Below are 26,786 nucleotides of genomic sequence, written 5' to 3'. Positions count from 1 at the left end.
AAAGAGCTCTTGATATTCTTCTATCTACCAGGCCCAACTTCATTTTTCGAAGCGTGATAGAAATCAACAGTGTTGCTTCATACATACAGTGGGTGTAGATGAGGCTTAGAAATAGAGAATTACTGCAGTGCTGGGCTGAAACAGATCTTAAAGATCCTCTTACTATCTCTGTCCTGAGTCTACATAGAATAACACCAGAAAACTACGCTTGTAGCAATAAAATCATTAAACAGAATTCTTTTTTTTTAATGAATTTTCTTTTTTTGAGAGACCATTTCACAACTATTGACAAATGAATACCCTAACACTGTCACTGGACCCCTTTCTAACTCAATGTAAACGTGAGTTTGTATTTATCTATGTACACGTGTGTTTGCGTATATGCCCTGTATCATTCCATATACGTGTATGTTTCCATATGCCTTCTACCTGATCTATCCATATGAAGGCTATTGATACACTGATTTTATAACCAGCTATTTCACGGATTCTCTCCTAAATCCATTTTTGGAAGTAGTTTTTCCATTGAGTCTTTTGGAATTCTTAGATATACAATCAAATCGTCTGCAATTAGAGATAGTACTACGCCTTCATTTCCAAACTTAAGACACTATGTCTAACACACTGGCTTGTACCTCCACACACGCACAGCAGAGAGACAGGGAATCCCCTTCCTTAACACGTACCTGATTCTGACCTCGTGGGCCCCACAAACAAGGTGCTGATTTTGAACCAAAGTGTGTGAGTATGAATGTGTGTCTATCCGTAAAATAACGTTAAGGAGCTATCCATCAATTCCTATTTTATCATTTTTTTGAAACATAAATAGATTCTGAACTTCATCAAGTAACTTCTTCCTACTTTTAGAGATGTTCAAAGCATTTTCCCCTTTAGCTCTACTAATACGCAGAAATATATTAACGGATTTTTTTGGTGTTGAGACACTCTTGGATCTGTGGAATAAACCTGACTTGGTTATGATGTATGTTTTACTGCAACATTGGTCTCTTTTTAAAAAATATTTTATTTCAGACTTTGGTTTCAATATTCATAAGTGAAATTGATCTGTGCTTTCCAAAATAATTTTTTATGATTTTGGAAGCTATGTTATACTTACTTGAAGAAATAAATTTGGGAGTTTTCCTTCTTTTGCTATGCTTTGGAATAATTTAAGTACCATAAATAAGTAGAAGTTATCCAACCCTAATGTATTTCTTGTCAGGAAATTCTTTGACTACTTAATTTATTTTATGACAATTAATCTGTTTAGACTTTCTGTGGTATGCTTAATTTTTCTAGAAAATGATTCATTTCGTGAAGATTTGCAAATCCACTTGCATATAATTGAGCAAATGGTCCCTTATGATTTAATTTCCTGTTTTGATCATTATCCCCCTCCTACCCTTATGTAACTTCTAATATTAGACTATTTGTGCTTTCTCCCTTTTCCTTGATTAACTACTGGTCTGCCTGTTGATTTTTTTTTTCAAAGAACCAATTTTTAAATTAACTCATCAATTTCCTTTTCATCTTTATTAATTCCATCCTGTCACTTTCCCTGTGTTTACTTTGTTGTTCTTTTTATAGCTTTTTATCTGTTGTTTAATTCATTTATTTTCTTTTTTCATTTTTATTAATATATGCATTGAATGCTAAAAATTATACTATGGTAACTTCCTTTAGCTGTATCCCACATATTCTAAAACATCATGTATTCGTTATCACTGTGTTCAAGAAATTCTTCAATTTTTATTTATTTCTCCTTTGACCCAACATTTATTTAATAGTGTGTTTTTAATATCCAAGTAGAAGGGACTTTTGTGGTTTTTCTGGCTTCCGTTTTTGAAAATTAGCTCCTAATTCCATTTCTTTATAGCCATGTTTGTATTAGTGCGATTCTTGGGAATTAACTGAGGTTTTCTTTATGGCCTAAAATATGGTCTATATTCTTTAATGTTGTATGTGAACTTTTTAAAAATGCATACGCTCTATTTCTGAAGTTCAGATTTTGACACAGCTCTACAAGGTCCACCTTCACTGATCTTTTATCCTAAGCATGTTACTTATTTTCTTCCAGTTGAAGTGTTACGTCTCCCAGCATTAATGTTTTTCTCCTCGCACCTCCTACGGTTTCCAGTTTGTGAAAGTTCTTTTGTTATAGGGTACATTCAACTACTTTATCTTCATTGTCAAGTATACTCTTTAACAGTACTAAATATCCTTCTTTGTCTCTGTCTCTCTTAAAGTTTTGTGGTCTGAGTGACCTTGTCAAATAATGAGACTGAGATACTCGCATTCCTTTTATTTGTACTTCTTCGTATACCATTGTCCATCCTTTAATTTTTCCTTTCTGAATCTCTGTTTTTGGTATACACAGTTACTAAAACTATTGGCTTTGTTAGTCAACCTTAAAATTTTAAGTTCTTATTTTAATAGGTAAGTCAAGTCCACTTGTAATTATTTATATGATTAATGTATTTTGGCCTCAATTCTCTTATATTGTTAAAAATGTACTTTTGTTTAAAAGGAATATAAATTTGACTTTTTATAATGCATTTTTTCTTTTATTTAAAACACTATGTGTGTATTATCACCCATGGATTATATATATCTATCTCTTCACCATGCAGTCTACTTTATTTGCATAATATTGTAATCTCATTTTCATATTTATATAATATCTACATAAAAGATAAAGATATAGATCTATTTTGTTTAGGAAGTATTGGCTACCCTTACACTAATAGCTTTAAATAATACCCTGAAGTCTCTTTTTTTTTTTGGTTACAATCTATTTGTTCTATAAGCAGTATTAAAAATAGCTAATAACTTCCTTCACTCTTCTTTCCCAGCATCCAACTTGAAGTTATAAGCTTTTACTTTCAGACAATACCTATAAGTTTATAATTTTTATAAACTTTCCCCATTCTTAGAGGGGTTGTTGATTTTTCAGTTTGTTCAACTTTTTACCTGCTAGGTTGGACAGGCAACTTCCAAGCTTCTTACAAGCTGGACTGAAATCTAGAAGTCTCTCATGTCCTTTCACCTCTTACATCGTCTCCTTTGGATTTCTTTCTTTCGTTTGTCTTTTGTACAGGTTTTCGCTTCCCCATCTGCTATTATTCTGAAGGCACTACCTATGGGTTGATATGCTCTGGTGTTCTTTCTTGTTCAGTCTCCATTTCTAAAATTAGTCTTTTATTTACAATTCTCTCCTGTTATCTTTCTTCTCAAATCTTTCTCTTCTCTACTCACCTTATTTCTGAGTTTATAATTACGGCATTCTTTCATAGTACCTCTCATTTCCCGAATTTCTTTTAGTTCATTTTGAAACACTAGGTAACAGACGTGAGTCTCGTGGACCTGTATTACCTATAAATATTATTCTGTTTCTTATTCTCTCCCTTTGACGTATAAAATTACATATATATAAATTATACATATAAAGGACAATTATAAATGATTATATGAATTAGATTATTTCACTAATATATTACATATAAATTATACATGTTTATATATAAATTATACCTGATTATATATAATTGTTATATAGTGTATAGTAAAGAGAGAGAGAGAGAAATAAGGAGCAGAATTATGTCTACAGGCAATAAAGGCACACCAGATCAACAGATAAAAATGGAGATGAGGTTTCTTGCACCCTTGGGGAAGGAGGGTGGCTCAATGTAGCTTTTGTAGCTTCATGGCTCTAAAGCAACTCGTTCTGCTGTTTTCACCCAGTGTTCAACACACAGCCTTTTATTTTATGAGATGCATTGGCTCTGTTTCCCTCCTCCACTTTGCCTGGTTCTTCCCTATCCTTGGCCCCTATCACCCCTGCTCATCTGAACTTCATTCCCAACAATTTCCCCTCAGAGCAAGGCTTTGTCTAGAAGGAAGCTTTACCAGGTTAGTTTCCAAAGTCCACAGGCCAAGGTAGCTCCAGAAATATCCATCCTGACCGTGGTTCCTTTGCTCCCTCCTAGTTTTTGGCTGCTGTTTTCACATTGGCCCACCATGCTTTCCAGCGAGTATTTGCTACTGATTTTCAGAGAAAACAGAAATCATGTTGCCTTTCCTCCACTTCCTCCTGTACATTTACTGATACCACACGTGGGGATAACTTGTCATCTGGTTTGTTTTAGATATAATATTGTCTATGGGTTTGAGGTTTTTCATCTTCATAGCTCTATCTGTTTTTATGTGGAGATTCAAAGAGATCAAAGACTATGCCTCCCTGATAATTCTCATTTCTCCTTAAACTTTTAATCATAACAAGGTGGGTCTATCTGAAAGTGACTAGTTCCTAAGAGCAAAAACCCAACTTATCAATTCTAAAATATGGAAACAAAAGTGAAAAGTCACTCATATAAAGAGTGCAGAGTAAATATCCACGATTACAAATAACTAATTGAAACATATCTTCAGATTTAATGTTTATATTTTCTGCCAGAAAATCTATGCTAAAATTGTGAACCATTCTCGTTAAGGTAGACATCAGCCTGAATTGATAGCCTAGGAGCATGAAACAGACCTCTGAAAAAGTCAGTCCTGCCTTTGATTAAAAGACTTCTGGAGCTTAATATACTTCTGGGATCACTCCCAAGAACACATATATAATTTATAGAGTGACTACTCACTGCCAACAATAATTTTGTTCTCCCTACCTTTATAATAAATTCAGGAAACACCAATTTGAGGGGGAAAAAAGGCCATCTCCCATTTTCTGCCAATGAAATTCAAATCCAGATATATCTGCATGAAACACATCTGTACCCAGGCTTACATAATTTAAACATGAACTGAGATTTAGAGTTCTGACTCTTTGTTATTATAGAAAATTAAAAGTCTATCTCATAAAAAATATAATTGGCCTAAGACTAGTAGTTCCCTTTCAAACTTAATAATCCACTAAATTTTATGAATCACTTACTATTTCAAGGCACTGTGCTTGGTAGGATGAAGTAAGAAAATAAATGAGAGCTGCTCTGGTCCTTAGGGAATTCAGAAGCTGGTGTATGTATCTGAGAGCACACATACATATGTATTTAGGAAGAGAAGGCGGCACAGATATTATGCAGAATTAAGCCCAACTGGCAATATAATAGAAGTATAAACAAAGCACTTGAGAAGCACAAAGAGGAGAATTCAGAACATTTGGAAAAAAGCAGCCCAGGAGAGGGACTATTTGTGACAGGCTCTGAAGGACAAGCAGCATTTCAGCAGGCAGAAAAGTACAGGTGGGATAAGCAGTCACATGTCACTTAACAATGGGGATAAGTTCTGAGAAATGTGTCGTTAGATGATTTTTGTCCTTGTGTGAACGCCATAGAGTGCACTTACACAAACCTGGATAACACAGTCTTACTACACTCCTAGGCTAGGTGGTACTAAGCTTATGGGACCACCGTCATATGTGCAGCCCGTTGTCGACTGAAACATTGTTATGTGGTGCATGAGTGTACAAGTCAGGGAGGACAAACGCAAATGGAGATCTGAAAAAAAACCTGACATAGTGCAGGGTCTTCAAGTAATCTAAGTGAGGGAAAGAAAAGACAGCATTTACATTGTAAGAACTTAAAAACGTAAACAGTTCAGATTGATTTATTAGACTTCAATTGCTATTTTATTATGTTTGAAAAACAATCTCAATATCTCATCCTACAAGCAAATTTTCAGATAAACCAGAAAAGAATAAGATAGCATGACAGCAACAAAAATGGTTAAAATGCTCAGATCAGTAGGTCATCAGTAACAACCACATAGTCTAGTATATCTGCTGGGTATTAACCAGTTTAAATGGATGCCTAGCCCTATCTCAGTGCCTCCATGGCTACCTGACATACCTACTACAGAACTGGGAGAACTCGTTTGTAGTACTGGAAACCAGCTCTTACATGAAGAGATCAAGAGGACCACAGCTAGTACAGTGCTCAGTATAATGTGGAAAATCAAAACCCAGCTCACTAAATAGCCTGCCTGCTTCTAGCCACTACAGAATATCAGAAACCACCGGGAAAGTGCCAAATACTAAAATGATTAATATTTTCTTTTTAAGAATATTTTTCACAACTGACCCCTATCACAGTAACTTGTACAAAGAGAATGCTTCATAAACACTTGTCAAATTAAAAATAAATTTAAACAGGGCTATAAAATGCATAATGTTTTGCCATGCACTATTACAATATTAATTATGTTACTTGGCATTATACTATAATAAATCAATCATATGCATACAGTGTTCAATATTATTTCACAGGATAAGCAAAGAGGTACTGTGGTATAAAGGAAAGAATCAGGGATTTGAAGCCAAAAGACCAAGGTCTAAGTGAAAAGCCACGGCTAACACGGTTGCTTCAAATCACATGAAGCATTTCAGGTCTGGTACCTGGCTTCTCCATTCTTCATCTCCATTTAGCTGTCCATTTCTTCATCTGCACGATGAATATGACAGCAATAACTATCCATAGTCTTACGGTGACAATTAAATGAGATCATGCATGTCAAGGGACTCTGTAAACTAAAAAGTGCTACACAAAAGATTATTACATTGACTGTTTTCTAGGTGATTTCCTAACCCCAAAGACATCTTCATTTCCTCTCTTTCCTTTATCCTACACAGTTTGATCTATCAGCACATCCTGCAAGTGCTCAAAGCGTATTCCCAATCCTACCACATTTTCCCACCACTATTCCTTCTAGTCTGAAGAACCATGAGTTCCCACCCAGACTTCTGCAGGTACTTTCCAACCAGCCTCCCTGCTTCTCCTATGGCTCTCTCAACATCCTCTAATCCATACAAGAGCCAAAACAATCTTTCAAATATCTAAATCAAATCGCTAAAGTCACTTGCTCCAATGGCTTCCCTTCATACTAAGAAGAAACCTCAATTCCCAACCATGGTCTGGAAGGTCCTCCATGACCTGGTCCCTTTGAAACCTCATCTCCCACCATTAGTCCCTTCATTCATGGTCCCACAGCTGGAGTGGCCTCCTGGCTGTTCCTTAAACACTCTGCAAGCACACTGCTAGCTAGCGGCCGTTACATTACCTGGTTCCTCTTTCTGGAATGTTAAAGAACTTAGTACTGCTCACTTTCTCAATTCATTCTAGTCTGCTCAAATGTCACCACCTCAAAAAAGGCCTTCCCTCCACACACTCTTTGTGAAAGGATGAGTCCTTGCCTCATCACTCTCTATCTTATTGCTGTGCTTTTCTTCATAGCCCTTATCAGCTCTGAAATTATCTCACTCATTTACTGTTGACTTTTCCACTAGAATACAAATACCACAGGGGCAAGGACTTTGTCTATTCTTGTCAACAATCGTATCTGAGTTATTTGCAGAGTAGGGGCTCAATTAAAAATCTGCTTAATGAATAGTGAAAATATTTTTCATATCCCCTTTAGTATATGTGTTCCACAGAAAACAGTAGGGTGCCCATAAATAACTCCCAGCCCTCTAGTAAACCCAAATATTCGAATAGCCTCAAAAGGCTTTATCCCACCTTGGAATTTGAAGTGGACTCCAAGAAACAAAGTCTGTTGCCAAACCCTTCTGCTGCCAAACATAGTTTCTGCTGCTCTTTGTGGACGGTGGCAGTACACTGCAGGACCACTTCATCATCCTGCAAAGGCAGAGGGAAAGAGGGGAAAGTGAGATTTCACATGACTACACAGTCTAAATCAGACTTAGAAGAATATTGTTTTAGCGCATTTTAAAAATTAGAGAAAAATGTAAGAATGGCTGTCCAGGAAAAGCCACAGAATCAATTCCTAGAGCAGTTTTACTTGCAAAAAAGGTAACTGGGTGGGGGGACGAGGGGGCGGTTATCGCCATTCAAGGCAATCGACAGTCTTCTCACTATCAATACTGATCCCAGAGGCAAGCCGTATGGAGAACCGTAAAACATAGGCTTTCCATGTTAGCACTCTTACACACTGTTTGAAACATCAAAATTAACAAGAAATTTTCTGACATCTTCCTAGGACATCAAATATCACCAAGAACAGAACAGATGCTAATAGCAGGTGTACATGTCGTTCCCAAACTAACACAGAAGAACAGGTCAATAACAGAACTTCTGGGTTCAAATCGACCAGAAAAATCATCTTAGTTCAACCACACATTGTCTACTTGATCGCATTTGAAATGATCCTGGATTGCTTAAAAATGTACAGAGAGATCATTTGTTAGTTCAGTCATCTGAAATTCAATTTCAATCAATTAATTAAGCAGGATTACAGGAAAAAACATACAAGGGAAAAGATCATAAATGGGGTGACTCAATATAGGCAGCAGGAGTACTGCAAGAAGCTTGGACTCTAGAAGGAGCAGCAGCTGAGATTCCCGCCCAGCTCTGCCACGCACAGGGCCAGTGATCTTAGGCAAAGTGTTGAACCTCCAAAATGATGAGATAAGTGAGATAAAGAATCTTACTCAGTGACTGACATGCAAAAGGCACTACTAAACAGACAATAAACTGCAGATATTATCATTTTTTTCAACAAAGTATCTGACTTTTAAGAGGTTCTAAGTGGCAAATTCCCAAAGAATCTAACCATTTATATTTTGACATTTCAATCTCAAAAAACAGGACACTTAACAGAGTAGCAAAAGAACAAATATGTTCATTGACTCTGTTAATCAGGAACATACAAGTGTATCCTGGAAGACCTTCACCACAGCAGAACGGCAGAGTGGAGCTGAAGAGACGGAATAAATATTCAGAAGCCAAAAACAAGCCTTTTTGGTTAGCCTGAAGAATAAGCTATATAAATTGGAAAAGTGCAACGCTAATTTGCATTTAAAACTCTATAATGCTATGCATTTGTTTATTTCTTATATGGTAGCAGCAATACTTAATAGCTGGCTTATAGCATCAGTCACAGGCCAAGTCCACTCTCTTAATAATCACCTCCCAGCTATCCCCACAGGTGCTCATTAATTTCCAGTGAACATTCAATTGTTACATTTAAAAAGTCATTTGCTAAGAAAATAGTATTATTTTCATATAATGAGTGTATCTGAATATTAATTTATGCTTAGCGTGGCTATAATAAAAAATAAGGGAGCATTTTTGTTGCTTATATAATCTGTAAGATCAAAGATATATTCCGTTTTCCAAATGTGTAGTGTAATAACAAAGAACAGAATTGTGCTGACGTGCTCAGTGCCTTACAATGCCCACAACCCTTTCCTGTATTGTCTCACTTACCCTATGAAACTCAGTCTAGCACGTAAACTTCACTCCTGGGTAAGACAGGCTCCTTTGGATGCTGGAGGCTATCTAAATACCATTTAATAAATAATTGCTTTAATGTACTAATTAAAGACAGCTTGGGAAAGAGAGTAAGAATACAGCAGGGTATGGGCCAGGTGAGAATAACAGTGCTACCAATAAGCCCCAAAAGAGGAGAAGGCACACTATATTTACCAAAAGTATAGTGTGTGCCAGTCCTGGCCTTACTTATTTAATGCTCACACGATCTCTGTAATATCAAGATTACCCACACATATATAGATGACGAGGATGAGGCTCAAGATAACTTTTTACTCACAGAGGGCTGAACATACATATTTCCAGGAGCCGACCATTTAACCTAATTTGCCTGAATGGAAAAAGTCCCCGGCCCCATACTGCTTCTGGAGGTTTAACTGAGTTTCACCACGTTTATCCAGAGAAGTCCTTCTCGGTCTTCAACACACGTCCTAGAACCCGGAGGTCTTGCTAAAATGCAGATTCTGATTCTGCGGGTCTTGGATGGGACTGATTCTGCATCTTTAACAAGTGCTCAAGTATGAGGGCCACGCTCTCAGGAGCTAGGATCCTGAATAGGTCCCAAAAAGGATATGGATTCCAAGAAAGATGTGAGCAGTCTTTTATAAGAATTTGGAGCAATGAATAGCAGCAGAATATTACAAGAAGTCTGTGTACTCTGGACAGAGCCAGAAATGAGAGCACATATGGAGCTGCTCATTAATATGTGGTACACACCAACCATATAACAGAAAGGAACAAACAAATAATATATTGAACTACTCTATTAAATTTATAAAACCAACTCATTTGTACAAAGTTTCCCTTCAGCATTGCGTGACGGAGCGCCTGGCCAAGAAGCAACATTAAGTTCAAGAGAGCTCTGCTACACCTCCAAGGAAGAGGCTACAGCTACAACTTTCAATCACAATTCAACTTTGAATGACAGAACCCAGCCTGACATACTTACAGGCTTTTTTCAGTTTATCTGGGAGCTGGTTTTATTTTACATTCCAGCAAGCAAAGGGTTCCTTTGTGACAGAAAGTAAAATATACTGAGCATTGACAGACCAAACACCAGTTCACAAACACCTGTCAGTTCCCTTTAATTAACTCATTATTCATCTGAAAGTACAGTTTGTCCCCAGAACCACTGTGGTTTGAGAGCCTACTGACTATGGATTTGATAAGTTTTGATAAATAGCTTTATTTTTTATTGATTATAACCCATGTGGAGTAAATCTGGTTATACACAACGTATGTGTGCATAAGGATACAGGTTCTCACACACACACACACACACACGGAATCTATTTCCTATTCCAAGAAGAAAAACTAAACACTGCCTAGTACTGACGGCATCCAGAGAGTTAACACTGCTCAGGTTACAGAACAGTAAGGATTCGTTAAAGTATGTCTTCTTGGGCCAAAAAGCCTCTTCTGAGTTAGTCTTTGCTACCCTGGCCCTGAGGCCCACACTCCCACCTCTCATTTCTTGCCTTCACATTTTGGTCACATATGCCACTGGTGTACCTCTGCACTTGAGTGCACACAAGGACCACCATTCTTCCTGCCTTAGCCCATAAAAAATCACCCTTAAATATTCACCTTTTGGTATATTTTGCTTTTCAGTTCCTATGTCTTATATTCTAGTACCTAGCACCTAATACCTAGGGCAACAAATTTTGATTCAACTCACAAAAAATCATATTCCATAACCAAAATGCTACAAAGGTGAATTCTGCTTATGTTCTATTATTTTTTAAAATTTCAAAGTCTGTTAATTAACCATGAATGACTACTATGATCCTAAGATACTAGGATTTTGCTGCTCCAGGAAGCACTTGAATCTACACCATTCCCTATTTTTTTTTTTTAAAGATTTTATTTTTTCATTTTTCTCCCCAAAGCCCCCCCAGTACATAGTTGTATATTCTTCATTGTGGGTCCTTCTAGTTGTGGCATGTGGGACACTGCCTCAGCGTGGTTCGATGAGCAGTGCCATGTCCGCGCCCAGGATTCGAACCAACGAAACACTGGGCCGCCTGCAGCGAAGTGCGCAAACTTAACCACTCGGCCACAGGACCAGCCCCTACACCATTCCCTATTTTATAACACAAACTTGAAGAAACAAAATTACCTAATCTTTCTTTATACAAATCCTAAACAAAATAATAAATTATAAAGAAAGAATCTTTTAGAAGAAATCTCATGAACAATTAGATAAATGGCAGTGCTTAAGTAAGAGTGATACCTAGTTTACAGCCACCAAGTCCTACGGCTTCTACTCCAATACCTTTCAAATCCATCAGTTTCTCACCCCCCTGGCTATCATCCTCTCTCGTTCAGACATCTTCAAAACCCACTGAATAGTTTTCCACACTGCAAAACCCCCTTCCATTGGTGCTTCACCTTGAGGTCACACCATCAATCTGACTATACTGTTTCCTGGCTTCAAATCGCTCAATGGCTTCCCTTTGTTCTGAGGAAAAAGACCAAAAGAATGGTCTGGTGCCAGCCCAACATTTCCTCCAAACAAACTTCATTCCTATGTTCCTACAGGACTTCTGCACATGCTATTAAACTCTTTCTCCCTCCTCTAGTTAAGCCTTATTCAAGTCTCAACCAAAGCATCCTTTCCAATGACAAGCCTTCCCTGACCCATCAGGCTAGGTCAGTTCCTTGGTTTTATGCTCCTAAAGCACTATAATCCCCCCTTCTGTTTCCTCAGTTGTCATTATGCATTCATTTATGTAACTATTACAGTGTCTAACACTGTGCCTGGCAAATCAAACAGTCTCAATAAAATGATTACTTATCATAACCCACTTTATGATTGCTCATAAATATGTGCTGCCATGCTGACAAATGGAGTTGCTTTTTAGAATTGCCAAGGTAAGATCCTTTTTAACTTCCAATTAAAGCTAGTATTGCACGATCCCACTAAGTAATTTCATGGTTACATGACGCCAGGAAATAGGACAATACTGGAGGAAGTTATCGACCCTGTCTGTTAAGTCTATGACAAATTTTAATGTATCATAAGTATCTGTAGCATCAATATAAAATTCAATCAGATCACTGGAAAAAAAGCAACCCAGTCCCTAATTTTCCCTCTATTTCCACATAAACATAATAAAACTTAGATTACAACTCTTTCCATATACAATCTAAGCAAATCAAACAAATTGTACTCTTGAAAAGTCAAGAAATGCTCCTAATAATCCCAGTCATTAAAAAATCCCTCACATCGCTCCAGGTACTTTCCTTAGATTCTTACTACCCTTGTCTTTCAAGATGTTTATCCAGGTTCAGACTTTCTGTAACTTGTCCTCCCCTCAGTTATGTCCTGACAATTTCTCCATGGTTAGCTCCAACTCAAAAAGTTCACCATACGCATTGCAGCCTCTGGCTATCTGTCAAGCAGGTCAGATTAAACTCCACGGAAACCAGGTGTCCAGTCAAAATAAACACTTTAGTTAAAACCTGAGGCAATAATATCACCATCCAATTTAGTCCACTGCACATAGTAACTGCTCCATAAATATATGTTGGACTGAATTCCTTTTGTTAAACATTCTTGTATTCTTCCTGTGACCTTACACCTCTTCAGAACAGAGATCTATTCTTCAGGAGGGGAGAAGCCGGCAATGTAATACTGTATTCCAGGTAATTTTGTAATGAGTAAATAAGACATGATTTCTATAACAAATGCTGCCAAAACTACTGGAATAGTATAACATGGAAAATAATTATCAAGCAGCAACATCAACAGCTTCTTTCAAACATTCATTTATCACTTAAATATTTACTGAGGACATAATATGAGCTAGGAAACGTTCGAAGCACTTGAGATAAATCACTGAATAATTCAAAGATCCCTGAACTCATTAGGCTTATATTCTGGCAGAGGAAGAGAGACAATAAATAAATACACACTAAATTTATAAATTGTTAGAGGTTTAAAGTTCTATGAAAAAAAAAATGAAACAGTATAAGGGGGATTAGGAACGCTGCTGCGGGGGGGAAGGTTGAAATTAGGATTAGACCTGTCAGGCCTCATTGAGGGGATGACTTCTGAGCAAAGACTTGAAACAGGGAAGGGGAACTAGCCAGATGAGGATCTGCAGGAGGAGTATTCCAGGCAGAGGGAAGGCCAGCGGAAGTCCCTAAGGCAGAAGAACATTTAGCACATTCCAGAAGAGGGAAAATGTCATTGAAGCTGGAGTGGAGTAGGCCAGGGGGAAGATGATGGGAGACGAGGCTGGAGATAATGGGGCCAGATCACGAAAGGCCTTGAGCCCAGGGTAAGATCTTCGGTTTTTACGGAGGGAATGGGCAGCCACTGTGTCATGTACCAAGTGCAGGCTGCAGGGAGGCATGGAAGAGGCAGGGGGACCTAAAGGGCGTTACTCAACCATTCAGGGGATGTCACGGTGACTCAGACAAGGGTGGCAGCAGTGGAGGTGAGAGAAGTGATCAGATTCTGCATATATTTTGCATTTATCGAGTGCCTACTATGATCCAGGAACTGCGACAGGAGGTCACAAATTTATCTCATTTATTCCATCATTGCATCCGACTTTCCTGGCCTGTGGCCAAATAAAACATATAGAGAAATATTATTTATTTTTCTTACAGTGAATATGTAGTTATCAGAGCAAAGGAGTTGAGACAATTCAAAGAAAAGAAGCCCATATTTTTGGTCCTGCACTGAGTCTATATTTATTCACTGAAAAGACACAGGCAGCGCTCGGTTTGCACGTTAGTACAGGACCATAAAAATGACCACACAAAGCAATCTTTGGGAAAATTGTTTATGATTGTTCTGTGACCTTTAAAACATTCTGTCCAAACATTAAAATCTTTCCTTGTATCAGTTATAAAAGTATAGAGAAATGAAAAATAGTAAAATTAATATTTGTTTATTATGCTATACTTTAAAACATTAGAAACAACGAGAATTAAAGTATTTTATTTCTTCGTAAAACATTTATCAAGAGCCACTTCAACAGCACTTGCCTGCTTTCGGCTTCTCATTACATAACTTTCCATGTGGAATGTGCATTTCTTCCATGCCTTGGAGAATTGTCACACTTCTTCTACATTTGGATCATTTTCCAACATTTTCAATGTTATGAAATGTCTCTGAGAGTTCCTTTAATGTGAATTTTTTTGCCAGTGTCACTTCCCATGGGACGTCTTCATCCTTTGTGTCACAACCATTTTCCTCATTTACGTCAATAAGCCCATCTTCACTCTGGGAAGCCAGTGTCTCGGGCTGCATATCGACAGTTTCTCAAGCGGCAGCCGTGTCCACACTCCCACACTCAGATATTGCTTCTCCAACTCCATTTATGTTCAATGGGAATTTCATTTCCAGGATTACCACTTTTGGTTTCTTTACTGCACTTTCATCTCTGTTAGCCAATGCCCATTTATCCATTTTTGTAAAATGTCCCGTGCCTTGATCACAGGGAGACAAGGAGGCAACACAACTATACACTTGCTGTCTGGCTGCGAAATGAAGAAGAGAGGTGCAGGGACCAACCAGCACAGACTCTGAAAGAAGTGATGTGATTGGTCACTGATCACAATGTGCAGCTGGTACATGACAGCGATTCACAGACTGAAGAGCCAACAGCGAAGTTTGGACTTTATGCAATTGTTCAGTTAATATACCATCGTAAATGAAATCTGAACATTATGTTGGGGTGCTTACGTCATCTAACTAAACTACGCTAACTGAAATTGTGCACGTCAGAACCACGCAAAGCACAGCCCGCCTATGTTTATTAAGAACCTACTAAAGACACAGCAATTTAAACACATTTTGAAAGTAGAAGTTGACAGGATTTGCTGACAAATTATACGAAAAAAAACCAGAAAAATATCGTTTAATAAATTGCAGTTGTGCAACTGGAAAAAAAATTGTCACACTAGAGAGAAACCCTATAAATGGAATGAATGCAGAAGAGCCTTCAAGCACGGCTTTAACCTTTATGCGCACACTGAAAACCAACATGGGGGAGACACTATGTGACTGTGCTCTCTGTAGAAGAGCCTTCAGTCATCATTCATCCCTTAAGGTACATGAGCAAATTCACCCCAGTAAAATAACATAAGCATGTCATTTCCATGGAAAAGCTTTGAATGCATACTCTGTCCTTAGACAACATCAGACACTTTGCACTGGAGAGAAACCCTATTAATGCAATGAATATGGAAGAGCCTTCAGCCAGAGCACACACCTACGTTGACACCAGAGAATCCACACAGGGTTCAGAAAAACTATATGAATTATACGATTACGGGAAAGATTTCAGCCAGCAGGCTACCCTTTACACACTAAAGAATTCATATGGTTGAGAAATTTTCTGTCTGTAATCAGTGTGTAAAGGCCCTCACTGATAAATCAAAAACATGAGCAAATTTGCATCAGAGGGCAGGCCTAGCTCTGTAATCACCCATGGTGGACCTTCAGCAAGCTCTGGCCTCGGTGTGCACAAGAAAACTCTGAATGGTTATAATCTTTAAGGCAAGAAAGCCTTTACCAGGAGGTAGAACCCTCTGGGAGAGTACCAGATAATTCCTGCTAGACAAGCACTTCAATGAAGTAAACATCTGAAACCCATTTCTCAGAGAACAATACTTATAAGACACGTGGATTGACACTGTATAAAACAATCTCAGTGTTAGGAATGAAGGATATCTTCAACGATCACTCATTCCTTAGTCAACATTCAAGAGCTCATCTGAGGAGACACCGATCCTAACACCAAGGTGGAGAAGCTACAGCTGGAGCTCACATCAGAAAACTACCAGGAAGACACTCTGCAAAGAACCCTTCAGCACCCAGTTCTGCAAATAATTCAGACTTTTGCTGAATGATGAATTATTGAAAAGATGTGGAATAGAGATACAGTATTCCGATAAATGTTGAGTGTGGAATTTGGTAACAAGTAATAATTAATTAAGATACACGCTCCTCAATAAATTTGTACTTGTGACTATGTATGCCGTAAAAGTTGTTGAAAACCGTAATATGTTGCTATTTGTCTTGACAGAACCATGAACATTATGCTGAATGAAAATGGGCCTTTTTTCCTTTAATAATCTCTCTTTGTTCGTCAGTTAGACAGCTTCTGTCATCTATGCAGCACTAAACATATTGACAAATACTTAGGTCAATCAGAAAACAACTCTGAATGCAACTAAAAATGTAGAATACAAAATAATGCATCTTAACTATTATGTAAGTGTTAAAATACAAAAGCACATGACAAGAATGAATGAAAACACAGATAAACAAATACATAATTTATTAATAAATGAATAAAATTAGATTCCTATACCATATGTACAAAAAATCGACCCTAAGATTTAAGTTAAATTGTGAAAGGCAAATTCTAAGACTTTCAGAAGAAAATATGGGTGAATATCAGTATGAGCTTATAATAAGAAAGGATTTTCAAGCAAGACACAAAGAATACAAAAGAAAAGATTGATAACTTCAACATCATAAAATTAAGAAGCTCTGTTCAATAAGAGCCACTGTAAAGTAAAATGACAAACCAAAAACTATGAGAAGATATTTGAAATTCATATAATAGACAAATGAAGACATAAAGAATTTATAAAAATCATTGAAAAAGCGGAAAAATAGGCAAAAGATATAAATAGCATTTCACAGTACAAGAAATACAAATGGTGAATTATCATATGAAAAGAGGTTATTAGTAATTAGAGTATCAGTAATTAGAGAAATATAGGTATTAGTAATTAGAGAAATAGAGACTAAAAGCAAAATAAAATTTATTTTATACTCTCCAGACTGGCAAAAAAGAAAAAAACCCCAACAATACCAAGTGTTGGCAAGAATGGGAAAAAATGGAAACTGTTATACACTGCTGATGGTGAGTAAATTGTTAAAAAACACTTTAGAAAACAATTTGACATTGAAGTTGAAAATGCACATGCCCTGCAACTGGCAGTTCCATTTCTACATAAATTCACTAAAGAAAATCTCATTTATTTGTACAAGAAAGCATGTGTAAGAATGCTCATAATGGCACCAAAATCATGAATAAGAAAATGGTGCTAACCATCAAATTCAGCGGAAGAGGCAAGAAGAATAACAGAAACAGCAATCAGATTGCTCACCAAGGCATTCAACTGCAAGGCATGGGTTGCGGTGAGCACTTCAGAACTGAGGCTAAAGTCAACATGTGCCGGAAGAGCCTTCTTCTGTGGGGCCTAGTATGTGATACAGGCGCAGATGTGGCAACCTCAAGGATCCAAGCAGACTTGGACATCAGCAAAAATGGTCACAAGTCTTGGAAAAAGAGATGAACCATGACATCAGATTCTATTGAAGTATACCAGATTCCATAAGTGACTAGTTAGGGACTCCTGCCCCAAAAACATACGCTTTGCAGTAAAACTAAAGGCGCTGAAGCGAACAGTAAAGACTCATAATCTCTCACGCATGCAGTACGAGAGGGCATGTGAAAGCCCGCCGAGGCATGGGAGGGACCAGTGAATGGACACCACAGCAGCTTTGGGAAAAATCTGTTCTTCTTAGTAAGATTTTTCTTCGCAATGACATGATCCCATTTGGACTACAGTATGACTGTCCAGTCCTCAGTTCCTCACCAGCAAATGAACCCAATATCCTTCGAGGGCTCTGCTGGCACTCACGTTTTATGGTTCTGTGGAAAAACACAAAAGGAGAGAAGAGAATCCCTCTCCTGCACAAATCCAAAGAGAAAAATCAAGTGTACCTTTCACACTTTTACTGTATAAGCCGATCTCCAGCCCTGTTTTTTTGTTTTTGATTTTTTGGTAGAGGGAATTAGAGGACATTTCATTAGTATCGTTAACTAATCATGCTGTGTATGTGGTTTTACGCAAGATCACAGTAATACCTTTTTTATCTCATAAAATAATACAGCTATGAAAGTAATCTGCTGTTCTCTGCTGATGACTATTAAGCAAAAGTATATACACAAAATGACAGGAAAGAGCTTACGGGCTACAAGCACAGCATTAGCAGTGTGTCTGGGTAATGTCAGCTGAAAGAGAGCTGGACAGAAACACCCAAATATCAGAGATGATCAAGACATCAGACCTCTCACTTAATTTCCAGCAGTCACAGTGGCAGCTATCCAAACGTAAGGCAGGAGGCAGAATGTTTCCTCTGAATATATAAACATTTCATCAATGCCTTTCTATTCCCAGATTAGTAAAAACAAACACTTCTATCAGAAAGGAACTTTACCTTTTTCATCTTTAATACACTAAATCAGGAAATCCATCAGCACAGAGTAAATTCACTGTGCCAATAAGCTCTGAGTAAACCCTCTGGTATTCTCAAACAGTTTCACTGTCATCAACCAACCCATCGAGAGTCCTACTCTACTTGTCCCCTCACAGGCCAGTGGCAATCTTCAGTGACTTGAATTTCTAGCTTCCTGCCAACTAAGACTTAGCAAAAATACAAGCTGGAAACTACAGAAGTCTTGAATGCCTTTCTTAAATGCCACAGAAACAAAATGAAACACAAAACAGGAAACAGACAAGCTTTTATCTTATGAATAGCCACAAATAATGATCCCATTTTAATAGGTTTACGTTCTTGGAATTTAACACGTCCAAAATGTAAATCTTTCTTTAATTCTCCCAAATGTTGCCATCCCCTTTGTTCCTTAGCTCCATAGTAGCACTGCCAATCAAAGTAATTAAAACCAGACACCTGGGCGCCATCTCTAATATTTCCTTCTACTAACTGCTATATTTCTTCCACCTGCCCTTCCATTGCCCCAGGCCTCGTGTAAGTCAACTCCTTCCCATGGGCTATGAGGCCTTGCACCATCTATTTGCTCCTACCTCTAGAATAGTCTCTCACATCTTTCTCCACTTTGTTCGTGACAATCCAACTATCCATGTCTTCTTTTTATTGCTCAAATGTGGAAAGTCCTTTTCTGTCTTAAGGCCTTTGCTCGTTTTTCCCTTTGCCAGAAATGCACTTCCTCCTTTGTAAAGCCCGCTCCTTCCCATTCTTGAGGCGTACCTTACAGTCCTCTCCTTACCGCCCTGCCCAGCCTTATCTGTCTCATTCCTTTATAACATGGATCACTTTTGTAATTGTTTTATTGAGCTCTTTTCTTGGTCATTGTCTTCTCCCCCAAGTATGTACACTCCATGAAGGGACTCTGCCTACCCTGTTTATACTGCATCCCTGGTACACAAGAAACATTCATAAAGGATATCTGAAGAATAAAAGAAGGAATGAATTCTTTCTATGCCTTTCAAGGGGAAAGGAGCTGCCATTTATTCTATACTTGAACCACCTCCCACTCAGTAGTAGCTAACAACCACTAAGCACCTATGTCTCAGGAACTGTGCATTTTCTCAATGACACACCAAGGGAAGTGCCATGTCAGTTCCATTTATTGACTTCTACCCATCATAGAGCACAGCATCTGGCACCAAATAGATAGTCAGTGGATAAACAACTGAACAGCTCTATGAGTTAAGTACTTACAAGTATGAGTAAATGCTATTATTATGGTTACTTTACAGATAAGAGAGAAAAAGAGCCATTGTGAGAGTAAATCATTTGCCCATGGTTACCCAGCTCCTCCCAGAAACTGACCCTAGGACAATCCTCTGATTTCCTTGTATCAAATGTGTTTTGATGATGTGGCTACAGGTAAAGTGAATAAAGTTACTATAGGCAGGTTGAATTCTGTTAAAAACAAAACCACTTGAAAAATAATTTACAGAAAATAAGCAAATTTGTTAGAATGGAGGAGTGGCAGGCAGTAGTGAGATGAGAAAGAGAAGGTTGCCTGTATCACTAGTAGGTAATTAAAATTTAGTCAATAATTAAAATTTAGCCTGAGAAAGGGCAGTCTCAAGTAGTGCCACTTAATGGATTTTTTGGAAAGGACAGAGAAAACCAAAGTAGAAGACAGAGATCAACATAGAAAGAAGAGGAGAAAGGGACCTTTTTAACATTCATTTAGAGATGGAATACTAGTTTAAACCTATTTTTTGGGGCTACTGTAGAAGGAATGAATGTATCAACATCTGCCATATCCTTTTGGAACTCATTAAAATACTGATAAAATAAAGTTGTTGGCTTAGAAGTCAGCAGAGCACCTTCCTCTTCAATTACTGCTTTCCCAAGTTTCAATGTTACACTAAAACCCAGGAAACAGGAGCAGCAATGAACCAAGGCGGAGCAGGGTCATGGGCACAGGCTGCCCCAGGGGCAGGCAAGAAGGTGGTACTCTCTGCAGGGAGCTTCAAAACTGGAGGGAAACCCACAAAAAGTTGGCCTGCTTTTGATTCTCACCCTGCACTGGGAATTCTAAACACTGTCAGGGAATACACTCCTACCACCCTGGCTGACTGCTCCCGCCACCACACCCCCTCCTCCTGCACGGCAGGTCACAGAGCATTGTGTGTGTTATCTGCCATGTCGCCAAATCTCTCACTCCTGGCGAATCTATGAATGAGTGATGTCCACAGTGTCCTGTCCTCAGCAGCCCTCCTCAGCTCCTGGTGACTCATGCCTCTGGCTTCCTGTATGGAGTCAATCCATCTCCTATTTGGTCTTCCTCTTTTCCTGTGGTCTTCTACTTTTCCCAGCAGTATTGTCTTTTCCAAAGAATCCTGCCTTCTCATGATGTGCCCAAAGTAGGACAGCCTCAGTTTTACCATTTTTGCCTCCAGCAATAGTTCAGGCTTAATTTGCTGTAGGACCTACTTGTTCTTCCTTCTAGCAGTCCAGGTATCCTTAGAGCTCTCCTCCAGCACTACATTTCAAATGAATCAATTTTTTTCCTGTCAGCTTTCTTCACTGTCCAGCTTTCACACCCATATATCGTAACTGGGAATACAAGCATGTGGATAATCTTGGCTTTGGTCTCTAATGACACTTCCTTATGCTTAATAATATTTCCTAATTCTTTCCTTGCTGCCCTTTTGAGTCTTAGTCTTCTCTTGATTTTTTGGCTCCATTTAAATTGATGCCTGAACCAAGGAAAACAAAATCTTTTAACAATTTCAATGTCTTCATTGTCTATGTTAAGCTGTGTAGTTCTTCCGTAGTCATGATTTTTTCTTCATGTTCAAAAAAAGTCCCGCTTTCGCACTTTCTTCTTTCACGTTCATCAATTCATTTCAAGTCATTGCTGCTTTCTGACAGTAAGATGGTGTCATCTGCAAATCTTAGATGGTTGGTATTTTTTCCACCAATTTTCACTCCTGCTTCCTGAGTCTAGTCCAATCTTTCGTATTAATCTGTGTACAGATTAAATGGATAGGGAGGTAAAATGCACCCTTGTCTGACACCTTTGCCTATAGGAAACCATTCTGTCCCTCCATATCCTGTCCTGACAGTGGCTTCTTGTCCACAATATAGGTTATGCATCAGGACAGTCAAGTGACTGAGGCACGCCCATTTCTTTGAGAGCAGCCCACAGCTTTTCACGATCCACACAGTCAAAGGCTTTACCGCAGTCTATAAAACAAAGACTAACCTTCCTTTGAAACTCTCTGGAGCACTCAAGTAGCCATTGAGTAATTGCAATTAGATCTCATGTGACTCTCCCTTTTCGAAATCCAGCTTGGACATCAGGCATTTCTTGCTCCATATATGCATATCCAATACCAGAGTAAAGCTGAAGAACACTAAAAGAATCGCAGCACCAAAATATAACATAAACCACATTCCTACGAATTTAAAGTCCTCACAAAAAACAGATTTGCATTGTTAAACTTAATTGACAGAGAACTGGAAGAGCTATAGACTGAAACCGGAAGTATTATTAAGGAAGAATGCGAAAAGACGAAGCCTGAAGTAAAAAGAAAAGAAAAAACTGAGATGGATAACAGAAGAAACACTAAAAATGGTTAAGAACAGGCAAGAAGCAAAAGTAGATGACAAAAGCAGGGTTAGAATCTGAACGCAGTTTTTCAAGGACTGTCACGTAGAGATAAAGAGAACCACTCTAACGGCCAGTGCAGAGAGAGAGAAGAGAACCACAGAAAAGGAAGAACAAGAGGTCTCTTTAGAAAATTCCAGAAGTCAAAGGGAAATTTAAACCTAGATTAGGAATGCTGAATGACCAACAGGGAAGCACACTACCTGATCAGGAGAAAATATAGGGAAAGTGGGAACGGTACATTGAAGATCTACACACAAGAGAGAAAAGGAAGACAGATTCCTGTGAGGAAGAACCCAGAACTCACTGACTATTAGAGCTGCTACATTACTAAAGGAAGGCTACACAAACACACAAGAATGCACATACACACACAGAGGCTGGCATATTCAACAGCACAACTAGAAGAACACACAAATAATTGATGGATGCAGATACGATCCTATAATCTATCCGATCCCAACTACAGAAGAACTGAGGTAGGTCAGGTCTGTTGCACCATAAGACTATGTGAAAAATCCATTTCAGTATCATAATGATGTATCCCATCTATTCTCTAGTGAAATTTTATTTCAAACGTGTGAAAAAACATTGAAACTTCCCTCATGAACACCACCGAAGATTTAGTGCCTAAAAACTATATTTCTCGATAGACAGCAAGCGAAGAAGAAAAAAGTTTCCCAGAAACCATGAGGTAAAGGAAATTTCTTTGTTCCTATGTTATAAATCCTTGCAAGTAAGTTTCTGAAATATTTTCACAGCTGTGATAAAACAAAAATTAGAATTAGAAAAAGATAAATGGAATTAAAGAGCCTAAAATGGCCTGGATAATATATGAGATCATAGATGTAGAATTATAACAATGGAAGCAGCTTACTAAAATTAAGCACTTAATTTGACCCTTATCATAAGAGGATTGACATGCCAGTGAAAAACCAGATCCAGAAGACTGAGTATATTTCAGACATTCTAACTCAGGGTCTGTTTCTTGTGAGACAGAGATTAAGGTTGACAGATACATTCACCAACAGTAATGTCTTAACAGAATCTCAACAGAAATGTATCTTTTCTTCTTTTCCATTTAGAAAATAGCATGCATAAAATCTGTGCCTGTATTCCCAGCTCTGAAATCATCTGAATTTCCAACTTGGCATTGAAGATTGCCTCAACGCATAAAGATTCTTGTTAAAATTCATCTTAATATATGTGCTGAGTATAAGAATGTTATTTCAACTCTCTCATTCCCATATGTGGAATATGACCAAAGAAACAGCTATTAAAGAAAATGAGTGTCCCTATTTGCACATAATGCATGAAAATCAAGCACAGAGACAAGCAGAGTAATTTAGCACTCATTAATGTCTCCCTGTCACCTAGATGATGCTCAAGCATTAAGTATTAAGAGACCAAAGAGAGGGCCAGACGGGCTGACCCCTTAGAATTCATTCTGCAATTACACCAGAGCATTATCTATTGTACAAACTGTTTTTGAGATATGATACCTCTATGAAAAATTAAATATATTTATTCATACCACTTTGAAATATTTACTATCTATGAAGAGCAGATGAGACTCACATATAAGTATAAATCTATAACCAATATACATAATATATTGGTTGAGATTGCATGCCTATTTCAGAATGTTGAAAGTCCTCCTCCTCTTCTCTGAAGAATGGCAGAGACCACAGTGAGCGAGTGGCATCTCAAAGATCCCCACCAGACTCAGACTGTATAAACTATGTTAAAATCCTGAGAAGAAAACAACTGTGTACTAATTATCCAACATTTTAAGGAAGGATACCAAAAAGACTATATTTTAAGGAAAAATACTGAAAAGACAAGCAAAACTGGAGAAGTAATTTTAGAGGCAATTTTCAAGATCCGAATCTATATATTCAAAACTCTATTTCAAGATAAGGCAATTTTAGACTTGAGAACACTATGCTTTCTTGTATTACATACACACACACACACACGCACACACTCTCTCTCTCTCTTTTAGGTGCTACATATACTACTCTATGACCTCCACTAAGCATATTTTTCCTGTATTGCACAACACAAGGATAAATTTTCAAGACTAATCAAAAAAAATAACAGCAGTCTGGACTGCTATATATAGTACACCACCCATAGAATAAACACCAAAGAGTTCTCAGCAAAAACGTGGAGCGTGGAATAACATTACTCATAGAAACTTTTTTTTTTTTTTTTTTGAGGAAGATTAGCCCTGAGCTAACTGCTCTCAATCCTCCTCTTTTTGCTGAGGAAGGCTGGCCCTGAGCTAACATCTGAACCCATCTCCCTCTACTTTATATGTGGGACGCCCACCACTGCATGGCTTGCCAAGCAGCGCCATGTCCGCACCCGGGATTCGAACCAGTGAACCCGGGGGCCACCGAAGTGGAACATGTGAACTTAACTGCTGCACCACCGGGCCAGCCTCCATAGAAACTATTTTTAATTTTGTTTCTGGGATATGTTTTGATATGTATCTCCCCACTTGCATATTTATACAAGGGTTTCATAACTCAAAACATATGGACATAACATTTATCTATGCATTCACAGATTTGCTTTTGAAAAACACAGTGAAATATTAGTTTGCAATTTCAGGCTCCAATTTATTTCTACAAGCAGCAACCCTATTAAATTCTGTTCTTGCTAATTTTAAATGTAATTCTTTAATTAAAATGGAGATTGCCACCCAGTGTACCAGGCACCAAAACCTCCATATTTTTATAGGGTTTCAGTAAATTACATCACTTTTCTTTCAATCAGTAAATATTTCAGCTGAGGCTTTTCTCTGACCTGGGAATGAATCGATGAACCAGCAAATTATGCCTGAGCATTAAACCATTCCTGAGAAGAGTCAGATACCCTTGTGCTACAGAAAGTAAGTACAAACAAAATAGCAAATTTTAGCTCTTGTGTTGCTTTCACTCAGCTTACACAAGTATTAAAAATATCAGCAAAAGGTTAATTTGCACATGAAGCAAAATCATGATACAAGTTTTAGGACTAGTTTTTGAAAAGCTTACTGTTGAACTCATAAAGGCCAGTTTACAAGGGGTCAAACATAATGGATGGAAAACATAAAAGTTACCCAGATAAAGAGAGAGACACAAAACGGTCATTACAGAAATCTTGCGGTTTTGCAAAAAGAGCCCACTGGAGCCCAGAAGGAAACCCCAGATCTGAAGGCCTTCTTCAACACTTCCTAGCTGCATGATCCTGGGCAGAATTCACTCATTACTTTATCCTCAGTGTTTTTATCTATTAGTTGAAAATAATAATGTTACATGATAATAACCTATAACTTGTCCAATATCCACAATAATTATTTAATAATTTGTAATAATAAATCATATGAATTAAGTGGAAAAAGCATTATTCTTGGACTAGATTCACTCAGACTTTGAATCCCTGCTCCCCAGCTCTCCTATTTTTTTATTTTTTAAAGATTTTATTTTTTCCTTTTTCTCCCCAAAGCCCCCCGGTACATAGTTGTGTATTCTTCGTTGTGGGTTCTTCTAGTTGTGGCATGTGGGACGCTGCCTCAGCGTGGTCTGATGAGCAGTGCCATGTCCGCGCCCAGGATTCGAACTAACGAAGCACTGGGCCGCCTGCAGCGGAGCGCGCGAACTTAACCACTCGGCCACAGGGCCAGCCCCTCCCCAGCTCTCCTTTTATTAGTCACTGTGATTGTCAGTATTTTCATCTATGAAATGAAGATAACACCCTACCTTAGAGGGTGGTTGAGAAGGACTGAATTAATCAAAAATATAATACTTACAAAGTGCCCAGGACAAGGTGCCCATAATATAAAAGATTCTTAAAAATTGTTACTTCATCATTTTTATTTTTGTAAGGATTAAATTCACTCAATTCAAGACATAACAAGTTCTTGCACCCATGGAGCTTACACTTGGGGACAAGATGAATAATGAGCCAATGAATAGTTACAAAATTTGCCATCAGATAGTGATAAGAGCCAAGAATACAAAAGGACAGGGTGCAGAGTATCAAGAGTAATGAATGGGGTTATATTACAGGCTGGTCTGAATGGGCCTCTCTGATGAGGGGACACTGAACAAAGATCTGAATAAAGGTGGGAGTGAGCACATGGAATAGTCTAGGCAGAGAAGGGCAGCAAACACAAATACTTTGAATGAGAAAGGATTTGGTGAGCTCCTGGAGGAGAGAGGGGGCTGGTGGGACGAGAGGAAGAAAGGAGACTTAGCAGGGCTGGATCCAGAGGGCCTAGCAGGCCTTGGAAGGACTTTGTACTTTAGCCCAAGTATGATGGCAACCATGGAGGTCTGTGAGCAGAGCAGTGACATGACTCATTTCCACTTTAAAAGAATCACTCTGGTTGCCATGTTGGGAGCAGGAATACTAGTTGAGAGGTTATTACTGTAGCCAAAGCAAAAGATGATGGTGGCTTCTATTAGGGTGTTGCCTGGGGAAACGTTAGGAAATAGCCAGAATCTGGATATAATTTAAAAGCAGAGCTGGGCAAATGGTGGTGCCATGTATGGAAATAGGGAACACTGGGAGAAGGCAG

The 26,786-nt window shown here is 38.2% G+C and overlaps 1 protein-coding gene across 4 annotated transcripts in view; it reads right to left on the bottom strand.

Annotated features, from left to right (window-relative positions):
* The window catches only part of RYR2 (ryanodine receptor 2), a 678,741-nt gene that overhangs the window by 496,071 nt on the left and 155,884 nt on the right, over positions 1-26,786 (bottom strand). For all 4 annotated transcript variants that reach the window (XM_046653495.1, XM_046653496.1, XM_046653497.1 and 1 more), the window contains exon 2: positions 7,509-7,628. In XM_046653495.1, coding sequence (XP_046509451.1) covers positions 7,509-7,628 — 120 coding nt within the window. The remainder of the gene's footprint in view (positions 1-7,508; positions 7,629-26,786) is intronic.

Source organism: Equus quagga, chromosome 2, assembly GCF_021613505.1.
Source record: "Equus quagga isolate Etosha38 chromosome 2, UCLA_HA_Equagga_1.0, whole genome shotgun sequence".
Lineage (NCBI taxonomy): Eukaryota > Metazoa > Chordata > Mammalia > Perissodactyla > Equidae > Equus > Equus quagga.
The sequence above is the reverse complement of the archived record's forward strand: the minus strand, read 5'-3'. Positions and strand labels throughout refer to the sequence as shown.